Raw genomic sequence first — 20,213 nt, 5'->3', positions numbered from 1 at the left:
AGACCTGTGATGAGGTCATTAGGTCATTCAGTGCTGAAAGGGTGAGAGTAAAAAGATTTATTTAAAGGAGTAAGAGAAGGAAAACCTTTTGCATTTAAAGTACTGTGAAACAGTTGTTAGGAGAGAGTTGAGGAAGGTTAGATGGAAGAAAGAGAATATGAGCAGAGGGTATGTTAAAGGAATGGAAGGGGTTTCAACTTGGGCCCTAAGGGACACCACTGCAGAGTCTTATTAAGTAAAATGGCACTGACGGTACTAACCCCCTACAAACGTGTGTATGTGAGTGTGTGTAGTTAGCTAAGGCCTTAGAAAGGGACACTGCAAAGAAGGTGCACTGTCGCGTGTGTGTGTGTGTGTGTGTGTGTGTAACCAAACTTAAGTAGTACTCACTAGGTTCATGTGCTGAAGGGAGGAAGGGTACCCCCGTGTGAAGAGGAGGGGCAGGTTGCATACCATCACCCCAGTTCCCGACGACTCGACATAGTCCTGGTTGGCCTGTTCCATCCTGCCAAAAACGGTGGGGGCAGCAGCCTACTACAGCCAAATGGTGGTGTCCCAGGTGCATCAAAGGTGGCCCCGTTTTGGCGGTGGCGGCGTCGTCTTCTCCCTTAGGAACGAGCGGCAAAGTCCTCGGGAAGGAGAAGAGGCGGTGTTGGACTGCTGCTGCTGCTGGTGGTGCTGGCTCCTTCTGAATCCCCATATCAGGCGGCGCAACAGGTCGCAAGCATCTTCATTGCCTTTGTCTTCTTCATCACCACTACTGTTGTGGCATTTCCTGGTGATGGTGGTGGTGGTGGGTGGTGGTCGTAGGGAAGGGGGGGGTCTCTTTTAACCTGAGGGAGACAGATGGGGAGGATTCTCCATTAAGGTTCTTCTCATTGCTTTACTGACAATAACATTTAAAAGGATTTATTCAGTCATCTTTCACTTCTGAACAGGTTCCACGCACCCTGAGACTTTAAATGAAATATAAATAGAAATATGATTACACACAATACATACAACACATACACAAAAATACTGTTCCCATACATGCAGATTAAGAAATGCAGTTTCCTCGTCCTACTATACATACACACAAGTACACTTAAAATATTTCTTAAAAATGCATAAAATTTCCCCAAAATCTCACATTTATTAACAAAGTCAATCCAGCTATAAGTTTCGTCATGCTATTAACCCTTAAATGCTACCTGGCTAAGTGCTGTAAGATGCAACATGAGGCTAACATGAGGCTGACTACCTGTCCAATTTTCTAGTATCATTAATCATTATTATCATTCAGTTCCAGGCCAGGGCCGTCTTTAGTTTACAACTGATGTTGACGCCGGTATAGCTGGTATTCACATGATGTTTCGACCTCCTCACAGGGCATCTTCTAGACGAGTCGGTAGAAGGACAGTCCTTCTAGCAACTCATCTAGAAGATGACCTGCGAAGAGGTCGGGTATTTCCTTGAAAATTACAGTTTCCTGTAGAATTTGGGTAGCTTATTAAGAATTTACCGTTATTTTTGGGGGGTTGCCTGTAATTAACCCCAGGGGCTAGTACTAAACACAGTGAATTACATTTGACGGCCCAATCCCTAGTGGTTTTCCTATTCGCGGGAATGTTCCTTGCAGTCCGTGCAGAGCTATTCCCTAGAATCACCAAACTGGCTTTAAACGGCAAAAAAAAAAAAAAATATCTAATAACTGTATCCAGTATGCAGTAGTATAGTAAAAAGTGAAGCAGATTTCCCAGTCAATTGAATTCAACCGTAATTCAAAGCACCAACACATGGCATCCAGTTAACACCTGAGTTCAGTCACACCTGAGTCAAAACCCCCATGTGTGCTTAACACTGAAATGACTAGGGCTGGTCACTTCTTGTTTGTTTGCTTTTATGGTGTTTTTACGTTGCATGGAATCAGTGGTTATTCAGCAATGGGGCCAATGGCATTATATATGTGACTTCCGAACCATGTCGAGAGTGAACTTCTATCACCAGAAATACACATATCTGACCCCTCAATGGAATGCCAGAGAATCAAACTCGCAGCCACCGAGGCAGCAGGCCAGGACCAAACCGACCACGCCACTGAGGCACTTGTAACAATATGATGGTCGTATTTTCAATGAACAAATTTGAACAAGTAAAGCAATAATAGCTCTGATATGTAATCAGTATTCTCAAATTTCTTCAGGAAAATTGTCAATTTTATTTTTCAAGAAAAACATATCCATTTTGATGACTATCTCATCCAAATCTACAACATTTTTGACAACAGTCTCATCTCAATTGGTGACATTTTCCAACTGTCCCTTTGTCCTCGGACATGGGCTCTTAATCTTCAGCAGCCCGTAACTGATGATCGGTGTTTGTATACTTCTCAGAAACAAACAATTTGGCTCAATTTAACAACAGGGCCAGAAATGAAAATAAGCAGTGGGAGATAAAGTGTTACAGAAGCAATTCCCAGTGAAGTAGGAGACCGTGGCGAGGAAAGGATAAGAGTTAAAAGAAAAAGGATGAACTGTCCCCATACATACACAAATTTCAAACAGGAGCTAACCATGATATACAACAGAGCAGTACTTACTATTGACCTTTCAAACAGGAGCTAACCATGATATATAATATAACAGTACCTACTATGTATTGACCTTTCAAACAGGAGCTAACCATGATATATAATAGAACAGTACCTACTATTGACCTTTGAAAGTTAAAATAACCACAAATGGGAGAAAAAACATTTTTAAGAAATCCACATACAGTTATGGAGTGTCATGTTCCCTCTATATGTATTTAAGAATTAGAAATCAACATAGAGATTTTGATGGTCATATTCAGAACATACAGATTTTGAGGGTCATATTCAGACACCACATGGATTTCTTAATATGTATATTTGTTCTCCTATTTTGTTGTTTTTCCTGGAGCTAACAATCTTAAAACCTGGGCTAAAAGTCTCCATATCAGGAGCTAACAACTCACAACCTTGGTTCCAAGTCTCCATACCACAATAGGATTTCCAGCAAAGCTGTCAAAACTTCCACAAGATGCACTTTGCCTCAAGTTGTAACGTATCTTTGCATATATTTTCCTTATTTATGTGCATATATTTTCCTTATTTATGTAAGTGGAAATGCATACGTATTGTATCAAAGGAAGATACATTTAATTACACTTATATTTAGTTAGGTAAAGTGTTGTTTGGTTGTTTCAAGTACTAGTTTGTAAGTGTACGTGCAATACGAAGCTCTTAATTGCCGGCCGTCGGATCTTTTGCCGTTTGGGTAGTTGACTGAATACTCTGGTGTTGGCCAACGATGGTCAGTCAGTCACAACTTCGATAGAGTCAAGTCGTGTTAGCTCAAATCAAGTACAGTGGTCCCCCCATATTCACGGGGGATGCGTACCAGATGCCCCCGTGAATAGTTAGAACCCGCGAATAGTTGGAACCCCTATAAAAACGCAGAAAACAGCCTATTTTGTTAGTTAAAACTCAAGAAAAACCAACTAAAAATTTGTATACTACTTGGTTTTTTTAAGTTTTATCACAAAAAGTGCATTTTATGATGAAATTGATAAAAAACCAGGAATTTGTAGATATTTCTCATTGAAAAATACCACGAATATGCGAATTTCTGCAAATAATGCGGGGAAACGTTCCCAAGAGAAATCCGCGAATCCAGAGAATGCAAATACGGGGGTCCACTGTAGTCATATGGATGGGATCTCCGAGAAGTCATCAGGATATCCGTATCATAATAACAAGTACGTACAGGCAGTCCCCGGGTTACGACGGGGGTTCCGTTCTTGAGACACTGTAAGCCGAAATTGGTCGTAAGCTGGAACATTGTAAAAAATCCTAAGAAAACCTTACTGATAATGCTTTGGGTGCAATAAAAACTATGTAAACTACATTCTTATTGCAGTTTTCATAAAAAAAACCTTCAAATATTTTATATTGCATTTTTGGAGTCACATTTCTTCTGCCAGATCAGCATTGTAGGCATCGTAACCTTGGAACATGTGTCGTAAACCTGGAAATAATTTCTGATAAAATATAATTGAAAAGCGTTGTAACCTCGGAACGTCGTGAGCCAGTGACTGCCTGTATTCCTATCTTTCAAATTTGATTTGGCGTTAATGCCTTTTTAAGATATGTGTATCTAATGATAGGGAGGTGTTTTGTATAATGTTCTTTGAATGAGAATAGTGAATGGGAGACTGTGTTAATGCCGGATCTCAAACCATCTAGGCTAGGGATAGTGAATCTGCCATTCACGCTAACGAATCCATCATTCACAATTACAGTAAGTTGGTATCATTCATGTACTCATTAATATACACAACGCATTGTCATATCTTGTGTTGACTAAAATGAGTATAGAAATCTGGGTGTCGTAGTGTAGAACTTAGGCTACAATTTGGTTAGTATTCATGTTTCAATTCACTACAGGCTATAAGATCCCTTGTGATTTGAAATGCTCTACTTAATACTAAACGAATAGTAATAAAAAAAAGCAAAGCTAATCACTAACACAAATGTCTAACCTCCATCACTCAAAGAATGATGATAAGGTGCATATACCCTCGTCTTGTCACAAGAATCAGATATGGAATTTAGTGCATATACCCTCGTCTTGTACAGAACAGATATGGAATTTATGCCCAAAACCAAGCACATTGGGACCCATGAAGTCATTCAGAATTGAAACGGAAATCGACAGTAGAAAGGTTCTAAAGGTACAACTGGAGAAAAACCTCACAGTTGCACTATGAAACAATTGTTATGAAAGGGTGTAAAGTAAGATGGATGAGAATATGAACAAAGGTACAGGAAAAGGAATGAAAGGAGTTGTAGCTAGTGGCCAAAGGGACGCTGCAAAGAACCTAAAGTAACGCCTAAGGGGCTTGCACTATTCATAAGCTTTGTTTGTTAGTGGCGTAAGCCACCTGGATTCTAGAGCAAGAATAAAAGCCAGGCCAATAGGTGAAGGCCAACAGAATTAGCAGTGCCTTGCAGAAGGTCTGCTACCCTACGTCACTCTGACCTTTCCCATTTTTCCTAATAGAACTTTTAAAAGGTAACTTAACCACACCACAACTTGGTGCCTGAAAAGTAAAAGTACCACTTAGCATAAAAATATGTTAGATACCTAGTACTAGTCTCACTTTACCCTCATAAGTGCTAGGCAACCATAATAATTAACTTCAAATGCCAGTTATGAATTATAAAGTACAGGCAGTCCCCGGGTTACGACAGGGGTTCCGTTCTTGAGACGCATCGTAAGCCGAAAATTGTCGTAAGCCGGAACATCATAAAAAATCCTAAGAAAACCTTACTTTTAATGCTTTGGGTGCATTGAAAACTATGTAAACTGCATTCTTATTGCATTTTTCATAAAAAAATACTTCAAATATTGATTATTTTGCATTTTTGGTGTCATATTTCATCTGCCAGATGAGTGTTGTAGGCGTCGTAACCCTAGAACATGCGCCGTAACCCAGGAAATAATGTCAGATGAATGTAATTGAGAAGCGCCTTAACCACGGAACGTCGTAACCCAAACCCGTCATAACCCGGGGACTCACTGTATAAGCTATACACTTAAAGAAGAGAAACCTTTTGCACTCAAAAATACAATTCTAAAAATCAAAGTTTTGCGACAAAAGTTGGAGATTTTCCCTAAAAATAACTACTGAACCTGGTCTACCATAAAGTGTTCTTCATCATATTGCAGTATAATCTAACTACCATTATTCTCTATCATACTACTGTATAATCTAACTACCATAAATGAAAATATATATACAGTGGTCTCCTGTATTCTCGCGGGATGCGTACCAGATCCCCCCGTGAATAGTTAGAACCCGCGAATGTTTGGAACCCATATAAAAACACTAAAAACAGCCTATTATGTTAGTTGAAACTCAAGAAAAACCCACTAAAAATTTTCAAACTGAGTTTTTTAATAGTTTTATCACAAAAAGTGCATTTTATGATGAAATTGATTAAAAAAAAAAATCCAGGAATTTGTGGATATTTCTCATAGAAAAATAACCCGCGATGTGCAAATTTTCCAACGAATGTGGGGAAACGTTCACAGGAGATCTGCGAGAGCCGCGAATAACCGGAGGGTCCACTGTAATGTACTATAGGAAACCATTGAATCTGGACATGAAATTCACAAATACCCAAGGTTCTCTAACAAAAAAACTAAGATTTCCTCGTGTCCCCTCCCCCCCCAAAAATGGTAGAACCCAAACCAATTCATAAATGACCAAAGATGATGTTAAATATCTTTTCAGTTCCAACCCACATTATAAAGGAATGGAATATAGTATATAGCTTAGGCCAAAGGCAAAGCACTTCGGACCAAAAACTGATCAAATGAGATCAGATTCCTCATGAGCCACCAATTCAAGACTCTTCTAATGGTAATATGGACAAAAAGAAAGGAAGTTTGTCTCCATGAAAAGTCCCAGGACCAAATAAACACTGGTTCAGAAAAATAAACTTCAACAACAATGAGCAATTCAACGAACTAGCCAGGGTGTTGTATCGATTAGCTAAGTTGGGCAGCACTTGTTCAGGCCATTATGGAATGGCATGGAATATACAAAATTTAGGCCAAGGACCTAGCACTGGGACCTACAATGAGATCTTTCAGTGCTGTAAGGGAACTTTAGTGTAAAAAGGTTTGAAAAGTGTAACAGGAGGAAAACCTCCCAGTTGTATAATGAAACATTTGTCACGAGAGGATGAAAGTAAGACGAAAGAGATTATAAATAGAGGTATCTAAAATAAAAGGATCAATCACATACTGCTATTGTTGGTCTGGAAAACAAGAAGGTTCGGTACATACTGATGATGCAACATTTGTGGGTGCAGTAAAGTCTCCACTTTAAAGAAATAAAGCTTCCCACTGCATCAATCAGGGCAGGGACTGGATCAGGGAATGGCATAGTCAGAGGAGAATATGAGGCTGAACTCCAGTAAAACGAAAACACTATTGATTAGTAGTTCTCATACCGATTTTCCAACCAACCCTCCCTTCAGATGGATGGGACTTTGCTGATCGAGTATGAAGCTTTAACTATTTTAGGTGTAACTTTTGACTTGCATCTAACATTTCAGAAACATCTGATAAAAGTTTCAGTAAATGCCACACAAAAGTTAGGTACGTATTGTTCGGAAGGCCTAATATATTTATAACAAGTGATAAAATCAATACAACCTTCACTGGGATACTGTTCTAGTGTGTGAGTGTCTGCTTCCTGCCAGAGATTTATCTCCTTTAGATAGAATTCCTGAGGTTTAAACAAAGGAAGTACTAATCTAGTAGAATTTTTGTTGTGAAATGTAGCTCAATGTCTGCACATGAATATTAACTCCAGCTGCGGTAGAAAAATTGTGGTACTGAGTAACCTAAAGGTTCTAGTACCAGGTCATTAGGCAACAAAAATTCTACTACTATACTTCTTTTGCTTAAACCTAAGGAACTATATAAGAGATCTATTCTCTTTACCATCGAGGCCTACCTTCAAGCACTATATATTGGTAATGGACAGGGACAAAGTTATGAGTAAAATATCACCAGTTACTGCCCAGCACATCTAGACTTGCAGTTTCTTCTCTTAAAACTTTTACTAATTCTTCTAAAATATCTCAGTTCCTCTAAACAAAAGTATATATCCATTAGCCTAACAAACTTATATCGGCGCCAAAAATTCAGTCATCGTTGTCACTTAGACAATGCGCTATGAAACCTTCATTGGATTCCAAGGATCTTAAAATGATACTATAATGATACAATAAAGTTTGTTCATACTTATATCTGACAGGTAAGTTTCTTGAACAAACTGCAGTAAGCTGCTTTCTTCATTAATATCAAACAGAAAACATGCTGTATTTGTAAAGAAAAAAGAATCAACATGACAGCACTTTGTCACCAAAAGACTACATAACCATTTGTCAATGTACATTTTTGTGAAAGTTCGATATAACATCTTATGTAGAGGTTACATTAAGATGTACCGTATATCATCCACACATTACGCAAACTTTGGTGGTGTCCAGGAGCAAAACCTGTGGTCAGCCAAGATGTGTAATAATGACGTACTATAATAAATTATAATGAGTAGTAAATGAAGATGTATTGGAGTGAGATGGTAGTCACAGTGCATTGTTTTGAGTAACACACTGACGTTGTCATTAGGTCAGCAGGCGCAAGAGACTAAACAACCAGAGCGAGGTCAGTCGTGTGCTAGTCTGTTGTCAGTTAACATATATCTAATGTCCATATAATCCTTATCTAAAAGAAGTTCATGCTTCTATCAAGTTCGATGTGACTCTTTAGTCATTTTCAAGACATAATTTTATATTATTATTGTCTGATAAGTTTTGGATCAAACATGTATTTTTGTTCGTTTGCACATTCCTGGATTTTATCATGTTTCTCCCTGTGACGTCAAATGAATACACAAATAAAGTATCATATTATTCAGCCAATTCTGGGCATTTCACCAAAGGTGGTGGCCTTCTAATAAGTGAGGATACATGAGGACAGAACCCTGCAAAAACCTCAGACAATTTTTACTACAGGACCCAACATCCTACAATAGATTAGGAAAAGCAAACACAATGACAGAACCAAGTCAATACCACTTATAATTTTTCTCTAAAGACCCAACATCCTAGATCACATTAAAATTCCACTAACAAACTTTTTTCCCGGTTTAGGCAAGGGTGTTCACCCGCTATGAAGTACAACCTAGTGTCCATGATTAGGTTAGTTTAGGATTCAACACCGCAAAAATTATTCTACTGAAAGTTTAGCTTAATACAGATTAGAAATACGCAATTACAAAACCCACAGGTTTCCTGCCTGGTACTACTCCATAAAATATACCTGCCCTCGGCCAATAATTGCTGACTTTCTATGAAGAATAATTTTCTTTTTTAGAAAACAGCAGATTTAATCTGTAAAACTAACATTCACTGCTAACAAAATACATGCAGAGAGAGTATATTTCGTCGAGACAGCCTATAGGTCAGGTTGAGATTAATAGCAATATTTACCACAGACACTATCATTATTCTTGATGACTGCACACATACCCTACATTTTTCCACCTGCTTGATTTATTCATTTGACCCTAATAAGATCACTCAGTTTCCCACTGTGGTCTCCCACATTATAATAATTATACATAGGGGCAGGGGAAAGTTAAATAATGGTTTCCACTATAAAAAGCTAATGCAAATGCATACAAGCAAGGAAATTCAATGTGTTTGTTGAAAAGTTAATTTATTTGAATAACCATGGGAGAGGATTGGTCATATACAAAAATTGGAGTGAGCACATAAAAAATGGCGCACAATACGATTCATTAACCTCACCATAAAATATCAGAAGTAGCATCAAAATTAAATGGTCATTTTGGGTATATGGTTTTCCTTAAGTAGTGAAGTTACTTACATAACAAAAACCTTACAATACAGTATAACAGACATCTCTTGAATATTCTCTAGTAATCTCACAACTATCAACAAATCAAAATTGCTCCTAAACTGTATTTTACACCCGACATCAAATTTAAGAGAATGGTACTTTTGCTTAAAATAATTATAATAAACAATGCAGCTGATAAGTTTGCCTAGTTGTCTTCTAAGTATTATTCAATTTTACATACAGTCATACCCCTACATACGAGAGTCCCTACGTATGAAAAATCCAGGTTACGCAAGCAGACAAAGATTTTTTGCTTCTGTGTACGAAAATAATTCAGGTTGCGAAAGGGTGTATACTGTAAAGTCGGAGATCCGCCCGGGGCAGCCAAGAACAATCTTAAAACTAGCGCGCCACCAACTCAATAGACTCGCCACCATCCTCCCGCTCTCCCATTGGTTCCTGATGCTAGTTACTGCCGTAAGATCCTGCTCTCCTATTGGTCAGCATCTATCCCATCATGCATCTACTTAAGGGAGTTCCTCGACCATTTTGTTTTGGCAGCGTTATCGTACACGTGGAATTAGTTCGTTCACGTAGATTTCGTTCGTTTACGTAAATTCGTGTTAGTGATTTCGCTTTCGCTGTACTGTAAGTTACTTTATCGTGTTGTGTGGGAACTTAATTACTTACGTTATTAGCCATGGGTCCCAAGAATGTTACTGAAGTTCACAGAAAGAAGAGGATGCTTTCTATGGAGACGAAGATGGAGATAATCAAGAAGTGTTAATGTTTTTGGCCATTTGTTAATGTTTGTTTCGTAAAGTTTAGTGTTAATGTTTTCTGCCATTTTTTAATGTGTTTCGTAAAGTTAAGTGTTCATGTTTTCTGCCGTTTGTCCTCCTCTTCTGTCACCACTTTCGGACATCGCCTCACTCGAAAAGTAAAGTTCCACATTTTACTACATACACACATACATGTACGTACAGTATTTCTTGTACCCTGTACACTAATACGTACACTTAATTTACAGGTACAGTAACAGTTAGGTTAGGTATTGAATGGTCCAAATTGTTGTAGTAACGGTTAGGTTAGGTATTGAATGGTCCAAATTGTTGTATTTCATTGTTTATTGGTCAATTTAGCTTTATTATAAAATTTACTGTGGCTTTTTTTTTTTATAGGGTTTGGAACGAATTAGGCAATTTACATGTAAAACGTAGTTCTGGATACGAAAGAATCAGGTTACGGAGGCCGCTTTGGAACAGATTAATTTTGTAACCTGAGGCACTACTGTATTACTGTGCAGTGCTGAAAAACTGATTACATAGCTACACACTTTACTAAGTAACAATAAACATGCTGTCATATTAAAGTATGTCCATTTCTTTCTACTATCATAGGTGATGGCTTCGCACTTTTTAAACACCCCCAACAGATGTGGTGCGGGGGCAAAGTGCCCAGCTAAGTATAGAGTATTGGGGTGAAATCTCCGGTTAAGGAGGAATTAGCCTACCTGGCAAAAGTTAGGTTAGGAAGGAAGAATTAGCCTACCTGGCAAAAGTTAGGTCAGGTGAGGTCCTTTGAACATTAAGCCTACTCACTCAAAGTGGAAGCCAAGGCAATCCCATATTGAAACGCCTCAAAAACTCTTGTCTCCACTATCCAGTTTACCCTTGCCAATGAACTGAAATTGGGATACTCTCCCTGCAGCAATTTGAACTGCATACCACAAAACCCAACGAATAGCTAAAATCTGCGAATACGTTCATACTTGACACCCCTCTAAAATCACTTAAAACTGTCTATATTTTGATTTATAAAAAACAAAAAAAAACGTAAAAATGCTTACACCTGCGTATATTTTAATAGGTTTATCACAAAAACATTCATTTAATCATGGAAATTATATGAAATACATAGTACATAATTAGTGAATACTTTTCTATGAAAATTTCTGCAAATAGGCAAATTTTCTGCACATAATGTACAGCAAAACAACATATGTACTAAAGTAGATATTCTAATATGTAATATAATAAAACCCTTTTACCAGACAGAAATTTATAGGATACATTCTAGGCTAACTTAACGTAGCCAGGCTTCACCCTTTAACCCAACAAGGTGCTACGTATCACAAGTTTGTGTGTTGCACTAGTGTCAATGTTGTTATAAACGTATTTGTAAATATTTGGAGGTACATCATGGCCTTCTTTGATGATGAAGTTATTAATTTTCATCAAATAGTGATTTTGAGGTAATTATGTCGATATTGACAATAGTATATTGGTTTTTAAGTTAGTGCGAATATGGTTATAATACACACAAATACATCCATTCAACCAAGTAACCCTTAAACGCCTATTGGATGTATTTTACGTCGAGATAAATTGTCTTTTGGGTGCCGACTGGATGTAATTTACGTCGACATAGAAAAGTTTTTTTAAAAATTTGCGGAAAAATACTTATAGGCCTAACAGGCAAAAACTTTTGAATCACGCGCCTTGGGGGATGCTGGGAGTTCACGGATCAAGCTGTTGTTTTGTTTACAATCGTTACGCAAGCGCGCAAGCACAAATTTCTTTCTTATCGCACTAAAAAGTATCAGTGACACATCTCGGAAATTATTTCATCACATTGACATAATTTTTGCACCATTTTAAATTAGCCGTTACATGGAGTATTATATATGAAAATGTGCGCATTTTTATGTAGAATACAACAAAAAAATACTCATGATTGTAGCTTTTATCAGTTTTGAAATATTTACATATAAATAACAATAAGATGCTAAAATTTCAACCTTCGGTCAACTTTGACTCTACCAAAATGGTCGAAAAACGCAATTGTAAGCTAAAACTCTTATATTTTAGTAATATTCAATCATTCACCTTAATTTTGCAACAAATTGGAAGTCTCTGGCACAATATTTCGATTTATGGTGAATTTATGAAAAAAACTTTTTCCTTACGTCCGCGCGGTAACTCTTCCGAAAAAATCATACGTACGATTGTCGTAATGTTTGCACCATTTTAAATTAGCCGTTACATAAAGTTTTATATATGGAAATGTGCGTAATTTTATGCAGAATACAACTAAAAACAACCCATGGTTGTAGCTTTTATCAGTTTTGAAATATTTTCATATAAATAACGATAAGTGCCAAATTTCAACCTTCGGTCAACTTTGACTCTACCGAAATGGCCGAAAAATGCAATTGTAAGCTAAAACTCTTATATTCTAGTACTATTTAATCATTTACCTTCATTTTGCAACAAATTGGAAGTCTCTAGCACAATATTTATATTTATGGTGAATTTATGAAAAAAAAAAAAATTTCCTTACGTCCGCGCGGTAACTCTTCCAAAAAATCGTATGCGCGATTTTCGTAATGTTTACACCATTTTAAATTAGCCATTACATAAAGTTTTATATATGAAAATGTGTGCAATTTCATGTAGAATATAACAAAAAATAATTGAAGGTGGTAGCTTTCCTCATTTTCAAAATATTTGCATATAAATCACGTTAAATAAAAAAAAACCACGTTCGGTCAACTTTGACTCTACCGAAATGGTCGAAAAATGCAATTGTAAGCTAAAACTCTTACAGTCTAGTAATATTCAGTCATTTATCTTCATTTTGAAACAAATTTGAAGTCTCTAGCACAATATTTAGATTTATGGTGAATTTAAAAAAAAAACTTTCCTTTCCTCCGCACGGATTCTCCGCCGCAAATCTCCGAAATGTGTATGTCGCATTCTCGGAATATTTGCTCCGTTTAATATTAGGCATTTCATAGAGTTTTATATATGAAAATGTGCGCAATTTTATGTAGAATACAACAAAACATAATTGAATGTTGTAGCTTTTCTCATTTTTGAAATATTGCATATAAAAAAATATATAAAAAATTCGACATTTGGTCAACTTTAACTCGTCCAAAATGGTCGAAAACTGCAATTGTAAGCTAAAACTCTTATAGTATATTAATATTCAATAATTTATCTTCCTTTTGAAACAAATTGGAAGTCTCTATAACAATATTTAGATTTATGGTGAATTTTTGAAAAAAAAAAAATTTTATATCTGCGCGTTACAAATTCATGCATCATTTTATTATAATATTTTCTCTGTGTTGCTTTGATCTTTTTACAATGTGTTATATACCAAAATGATCACAATTTAGTGTACAATACAACGAAAAAAAGTAACTCGTAGGCTTTAACCGCTTTGCTCACAGCGCGATTTGAATACAATTATATATGAAATTTTGTTTTTGCGCTATCAATATCGCATTATTTATGTATGATAATGATATTTTTTTTAATTTCTGATTTTTGCATACTAAACTTCAGGCAATGACCAAAAAAGGAGCCAAAAATGAACTCTTAAATCTTGAAAACTAAGCGTGCTGTGATTTTTTGAAAAAAATATTTTTTCCGCTTAGGCGCTCACTCCGAGACCCCCCTAGGCATACGGGAGACGATTTTTATTTTACCCCTTAGGCGTTAAAGGGTTAATAATTGTTGCATACTTGTTGTACCTTTTAAGATGTTTCTTGAATAGCTAAGGAGTCATAAGTCATAAACAAGTTTGAAATTGTCTCTGAAAATATTATACAAAGCATTCCAAATTTATATACTGGTTTGTGAAAACCTTTTTAGAAAAATATTCCTTTAAATATTAGCTTTTAAAAGTATTCTATATTCCATTATTGATTATTTATCTAGGACAAATAGCAATTAAAACCATGTACAATAACATTACATGAAAAATGAGCAAGAAAATATTTCTTCTATTGATGAGGTTCCAAACATACAATACTAATGCCTTTGTCCCTAAGTGCCATCACCTACATCTTGTGGGTTAACCTAACTTGACATAACCTTACTGCTAATAGGCCTACCCATATTTCATAAGTATTCAAAAGCAGTAGGCCTAAGGGTACATATTTATATTATGCCCCTGCACGAAGTACAATTTCCACTTATAGCCTACCCTAACCTTGATTCTGTTAATTACCATAGGTCTACCACAAATTCTCTGTTAATATTTCACAGGACGACACAGGTTAGGCCCAGAAAAGGGATTTTGACAAAGGGAAAATCTATTTCTGGGCAGTGACCTGTGTCGCCCAGTGAAACCCACCCCTCTATCTTCCTCACCCTATCTGGCCCAAGCTTGGGTGCTATTCACAGGAATGGCGGACGGGACGCTAGTAGTAGCAGTAGCGGGCGGTAGATGGCCTGGAACGGCTCCTCTGTAGAACGGGGGATATTGAGAAAGGAAGAGACTAATTGACAGGGGACCTCTGATAGTGGTTTTACACGCCCCAGTTTCCATACCGACACCCTTAATAAGGGTGAGCGAGCCAGGAAACTCTGGCATAACCATATAGCTTTTTTCTCTAGTATATTTAGCAATAGTATTTATACCTTAGAAATCAGTGCTGTAGGAACATTTCACTGGGTGACACAGGTCACTGCCCAAAAATAGATTTTTCCTTTGTCAAAATCCCTTTTATAAATATTCTAAAGCAGTAGGCCTATATGTGTAAATATAAATAAGGAAGGAGGATGTTCTGTTCTCAAAGGCAAGACGATAACCAAAAATGGGCGATAACTGACAATTGGCAATAATAGAGCAGATCCCAGGTTATCAGTGCCGATAATTGAGGATCGGCACTGAAAATTCACTTGTCATTGTCGCTAGACAAGCACCATAAAACTGCATTGCTAATACAGGCAGTCCCCGGGTTACGACGGGGGTTCCGTTCTCGAGACGCATTGTAACCTGAAAATAGTCATAAGCCGGAACATCATAAAAAATCCTAAGAAAACCTTACTTTTAATGCTTTGGGTGCATTCAAAACTATGTACATTCTTATTGCATTTTTCATAAAGAAAAACCTTGAAATATTGATTATTTTTCATTTTTGGTGTCATTTCTTCTTCCCGTCGTAAACCAGGAACTGCCTATAACCGGGGACAGCCTGCACATGCCTAAACATAGGCTAGCAGGTTAACTAAAGATAGTATGGGGCACAAAAACCACACACAAAAACTTCTTACTGGACACATGAAACCTGTATTATAAAAAATTAAAATACTGTACTGCCTCATTAACAGGGACTATGCAGCCTTAAATTGAAAACAGTAGCCAAATTTAATGGAAGTATATTTAAGACTACCTAAATTTTTATATACAGGCAGTCCCCAGGTTACGACAGGTTCAGTTTACGATGTTCCGAGGTTAAGGCGCTTTTCAATTATATTCATCAGAAATTATTTCCAGGGTTACGACGCCTACAACCCTGATCTGGCAGATGAAATATGACACCAAAAATACAAAATAATCAATATTTGAAGCTTTTTTTTATGTAAAATGCAATAAGAATGCAGTATACATAGTTTTCAATGGACCCCAAGCATTAAAGTAAGGTTTTCTTAGGGCTTTTGATGATGTTCCGGCTTACGACGCATCTCAAGAACGGAACCCCCTTCGTAACCTGGGGACTGCCTGTCATAATAATTGTGTAACAAATAAAACTGGCCGTGAAGTCTATATTACAAAGGGCTAACGAAACCAATTTACCTGAAAATTGAAAATCTGGCCTAACTTAGATCACTATATCCTCTCAGCTTTCAGCCCCCCCCCCCTCCCCCCCCCCAATGTTGCACATTGTAGACCAAACTGAGCCCCCCTGTGGGCACCAACCCAAAAGAATAGTACAGACCGGACTAATTTTTTTTTTTAATTGGGAAATCAAGCAATGTCAATTTAATCATTTGACAGTAAATTTTGCATATTTTGAAAAAACAAAATAGGCAACCTCATTTGGCATCCAATCCAGAAATAATAGCCCAGAAACTTTTTAAAAAATTGTAAGGCAATGGAAGGCAACACACTAGGCTGACTTAATAACGTACACAAAAAAATGCAAATTTTGAGTCATTTCTGGCCCTATGACCCCCAATTCTAACCAAAAAGGCAAATGGGGCCTAAATCCTGAAAAAAAAATTTCAGAAGGCAACGCATAAATAATAATTTTTTACAAGGAATACCTGACAAAGTTATGACCAAATTTGGCTCCTGGAATTCCAAATCCCAAAGAAAATTGACTTAGACATGACTAAATTTTTAGAACCTCCAGAAACAACATGAGGCAATGTATCTGGCAATCAGGGAATGTCAATTTAATTTCTGACAAAAAAAAAAAAAAAAAAAAAAATTGCATTTCGGGACATTTATGGATCTATGACCCAAAAAGGCAAATGGGACTAAATTTGTTTTTTTCAAATAATAAATCAATGTGAGGGAAAATATTAGCAATCAGGGAACATCATTTTAATAATTTTGCAAAGTAAGACCACATTATTATGCTATCAGCTAACGTCATTTTAATAATTTTAAGAAACTCGCAAATTTGGACCAACTCTGGTCCCTGTGATCCAAAAACCCAAAGCAAAAATTGGCCCGAGGGCCTTAAATTTTGTTAAAAATCAAGGGACAATGTGAGAAAATCAAGCAACACCAACAATAATTTCTGCCAAAAACCCTAAGAAAAATTTAGGCTACTTCTGGCCCCTACTTTGAAAGCAAAAATTCGCCTGGGCATGCCTATATATTTACTACACATCACGAGGCAACATATTCTATTGGGCAATCAGAAAATACTGAATTCATTATTTTTTACAAAAAAATCTGCCAAATTTTGGGCATTTTGTTGCCACCTGTGGGAACCTGTTGAGATTGAGGATAACGTTTTCTTTAGAAATTGAGAGGCAACAAGAAGCAACCTACGTATTAGGCAATGCAGAGACTTATTTGAAAGAATAATCGAGGCAATGTAAGGCAATGAATGAGGCAGTCAGGCAGTAAGGATGTAATGATTTTTGACAAAAAAAAAAAAAAAAAAAAAAAAACGACAAATAGCAAAAGGCAAAGATGCAATGCCTATTTACCAAACCTTTCAAAGAAAAAACCCTTGCAAATTTTGGACCAAAACTAGCATACGGTGGGCCCAAAACACATTGAAAATGACCCAGATGGTGTTAAATTTAATTAAAAATAATGTGGTAGTTGGCGGAACGGTTGAACCAGGTTTTTCTGATGTTTTATATTACTTGGGTGGGTCCGGGGTGGTACAGTCCCCCACCCCCCCTAAAAAAGGCCTGGTCAGGGAACAGCGCCCTAAATAAAACTAGGAAGGTAAGGCCGCAGTGTTATAGGGGGAAGCGTTTGTTAAAAAGTGGCGTTTCCTTCACCAGGTGATCAGGGAAGACCACCACCAGGCTAAGTAACATGGCCTGGTAGGTTAGGTTAGGTTAGGGTACGTTAGGTTAGTATAGCTCCTTTTGTAATAAGTTTCCTAAGCCAATCCCTCCTCGAATATATGGTTCACTAATGACTTAAGCATCTAAAGAACCGTTCAATACCACGTTCCTAAAGGGTCCCCAGCCATGTTGGGTAGATAGGCAGAGTCAATTTCAAAGGTAAATAATAGTATCCATGCAAAATTGCCCAGAAATTTACCCCAATGTTTTCCAGCTTAAAAGGAAATGCATTACGCAATCTTTGGCAATTTGGCAATAATACATTACCCTAGGCAACCACAGGCAAAGCCAATTTATCAATAAATCCTTCCGCTAAGAAACCGTTGCATATTTTGGAGCATTTGTTGCCGCTGTGGACTTGAGGCAATGCACAGGCAATCATTTGGCAATGTAGATTTAATACAAGAAAAATCCCTACAAAATTTTGGACCATTCTGGCCCTCCTGTGGCCCTCCAACCTGGAAAAATGTGTCCAGGACGACCTTAAAAACAGTGCCAAATGGAAAATGAAATCCTGAGGCAACTTAAGGCAATGTAGAATTAAGTAAAACAAGAAAAATCATTCCAAATTTGGACTACTAATTTGCTGGGGGCCCTGTGGACGCCAACCGAAAATAAATGTCCCGGACGCCTTAAATCCTTAAAAATTCTTCAGGCAGCTTAATTAGTCAATGCATTTGGCAATGCATTAGGCAATGTAGAATTAAGTAAAACAAGAAAAATCATTCCAAATTTGGACTACTAATTTCTGGGGGCCCTGTGGACCGCCAATCCGAAAATAAATGTCCCGGACGACCTTAAATCCTTAAAAATTCTTCAGGCAGCGTATTAGGCAATGCATTTGGGCAATCATTAGGCAATGCAGATTAAATATTAGCTTGATTCTATACAAAAATCATCCGTGGTAAATTGTGGACCAAATCTGGCTCCATACGAGCCTAGATTTTCTTCAAAAGACCCTAAACCAACGCATTAGGCAATCATTAGGCAACGCAGACTTTAATAAACGAGAAAACGGAATCCCTCGCAAAATTTTTTCGGGGTCCATTCGGTCTCTTGAACCCCCCTCAAAAAAAGGCGCCCCCCTTACATTCTAAAAACCAAATCTTTAGGCAATCAGGCAACGCCTCGAGGACTGAGTAACAATTTGACACTTTGAGTTGCCTAAGCTATTTAACGTTGTCACGTCGTCCCTCTCTCTCACACTCTCTCTCTTCTCTCACTCTCTCTCTCTCTCTCTCTCGCCTCCCCTTCCCTGATTCCTCCTCCTCCGTCGGGAAGTCAAAACCAACCTGAAACCACCTCTCTTCTCTCGCTCATTTCGCCCCCCTGGCCCCCTTTTCCCGCCCCCCTTTGACTTTCCAGACCGTCCTCTTACCTTCAGGTCGCCACGGGATGCATCAGAGAGAGGTCAAGAGGGCTATTTGACCTGGTAAATAGCCGGGAAACAGTCGCAAATAGTCGTGCACTGAGTCGCCACACCGAGAAAAACAACAATGCATTGTTGGGGTAGGTGGCAGCACTGGAGAGGTCCGCCCCCGCGCCATTTGAATTGGCGGGTCTAGCGGTTTCTCCTGGTTTTTCTGGGTTTGTGGTGGGTTTTTCAATATGAAAAGCTTATCTTCACATAAATATTTATTCCCAGAAGAATTTTTCATAGTAGCACTGAACATAACAGTCAATAAATCCTTTTTATTGTGTCTATTTTTCTTAAAACCATCTTTAACCGTTTTCAATCTCGACATCTAGTTCATGGCGGGCGGCGTGTTTCGCTAGACTTTTTCTGGATTTATGATACATTTTTTAATGTAAAAAGCTTATTATCAACTATATATTTATTCTAAGAAGAATTTTGCATAATATCAATAAATATAAAAGTGAAAACAGGCTTTTTTATGGTGTCTATTTGTTATAAAACCATCTTTAACCGCTCTCAATCTCAACATCTTGTTCACGGCGGGCGGCGTGGTTCGCACGACTATTTCTGGGTTTATGATGAATTTTTCAGCATATAAAGCTTATTATCCCCTGAATATGTATTCTCAGAAGAATTTTGTATAATATTACTAGATATAAAAGTGAATAAATATCCTTTATGGTGTTAATTTGTCTTAAAACCATCTTTAACCGTTCACAGCATCTCGTTCATAGCGGTTGAGTACTAGTTGTGTCTTCTTGAACTTTTGTATTTTTACGGCTAAGTTTTCAATGTATATAGGTTTTTATTGTTAAAACACATGTTCATTATAAGTATATGTATATTTTGTGTTAAATAAATTATTAAATAATGACACTTTTAACTATTTATTTGACCTAAAACCAACTTTAACTCTCCCCAGCATATCGTTCATGACGGTCGATTGCTGCCTTCGCCTTCTTGTATTTGTCTGGTTTTGTGTTGGATTTTTCAATACATAAGGGTTTTTAT

At 37.3% G+C, this 20,213-nt stretch overlaps 1 protein-coding gene across 1 annotated transcript in view; it reads right to left on the bottom strand.

The window, feature by feature from the left end:
- The window catches only part of LOC135226367 (uncharacterized), a 64,395-nt gene extending 45,099 nt beyond the window's left edge, over positions 1–19,296 (bottom strand). The window contains 2 exon segments of the mRNA XM_064265842.1: positions 391–833; positions 19,164–19,296. Of these exon segments, the coding sequence (XP_064121912.1) occupies positions 391–504 (114 nt within the window). The 5' untranslated portion in view covers positions 505–833; positions 19,164–19,296.
- Positions 19,297–20,213: the final 917 nt, after the last annotated feature.

Source organism: Macrobrachium nipponense, chromosome 14 (genome assembly GCF_015104395.2).
Source record: "Macrobrachium nipponense isolate FS-2020 chromosome 14, ASM1510439v2, whole genome shotgun sequence".
In the NCBI taxonomy this organism is placed as follows: Eukaryota; Metazoa; Arthropoda; class Malacostraca; order Decapoda; family Palaemonidae; genus Macrobrachium; species Macrobrachium nipponense.
This window is presented reverse-complemented; position numbering and strand designations above follow the sequence as displayed.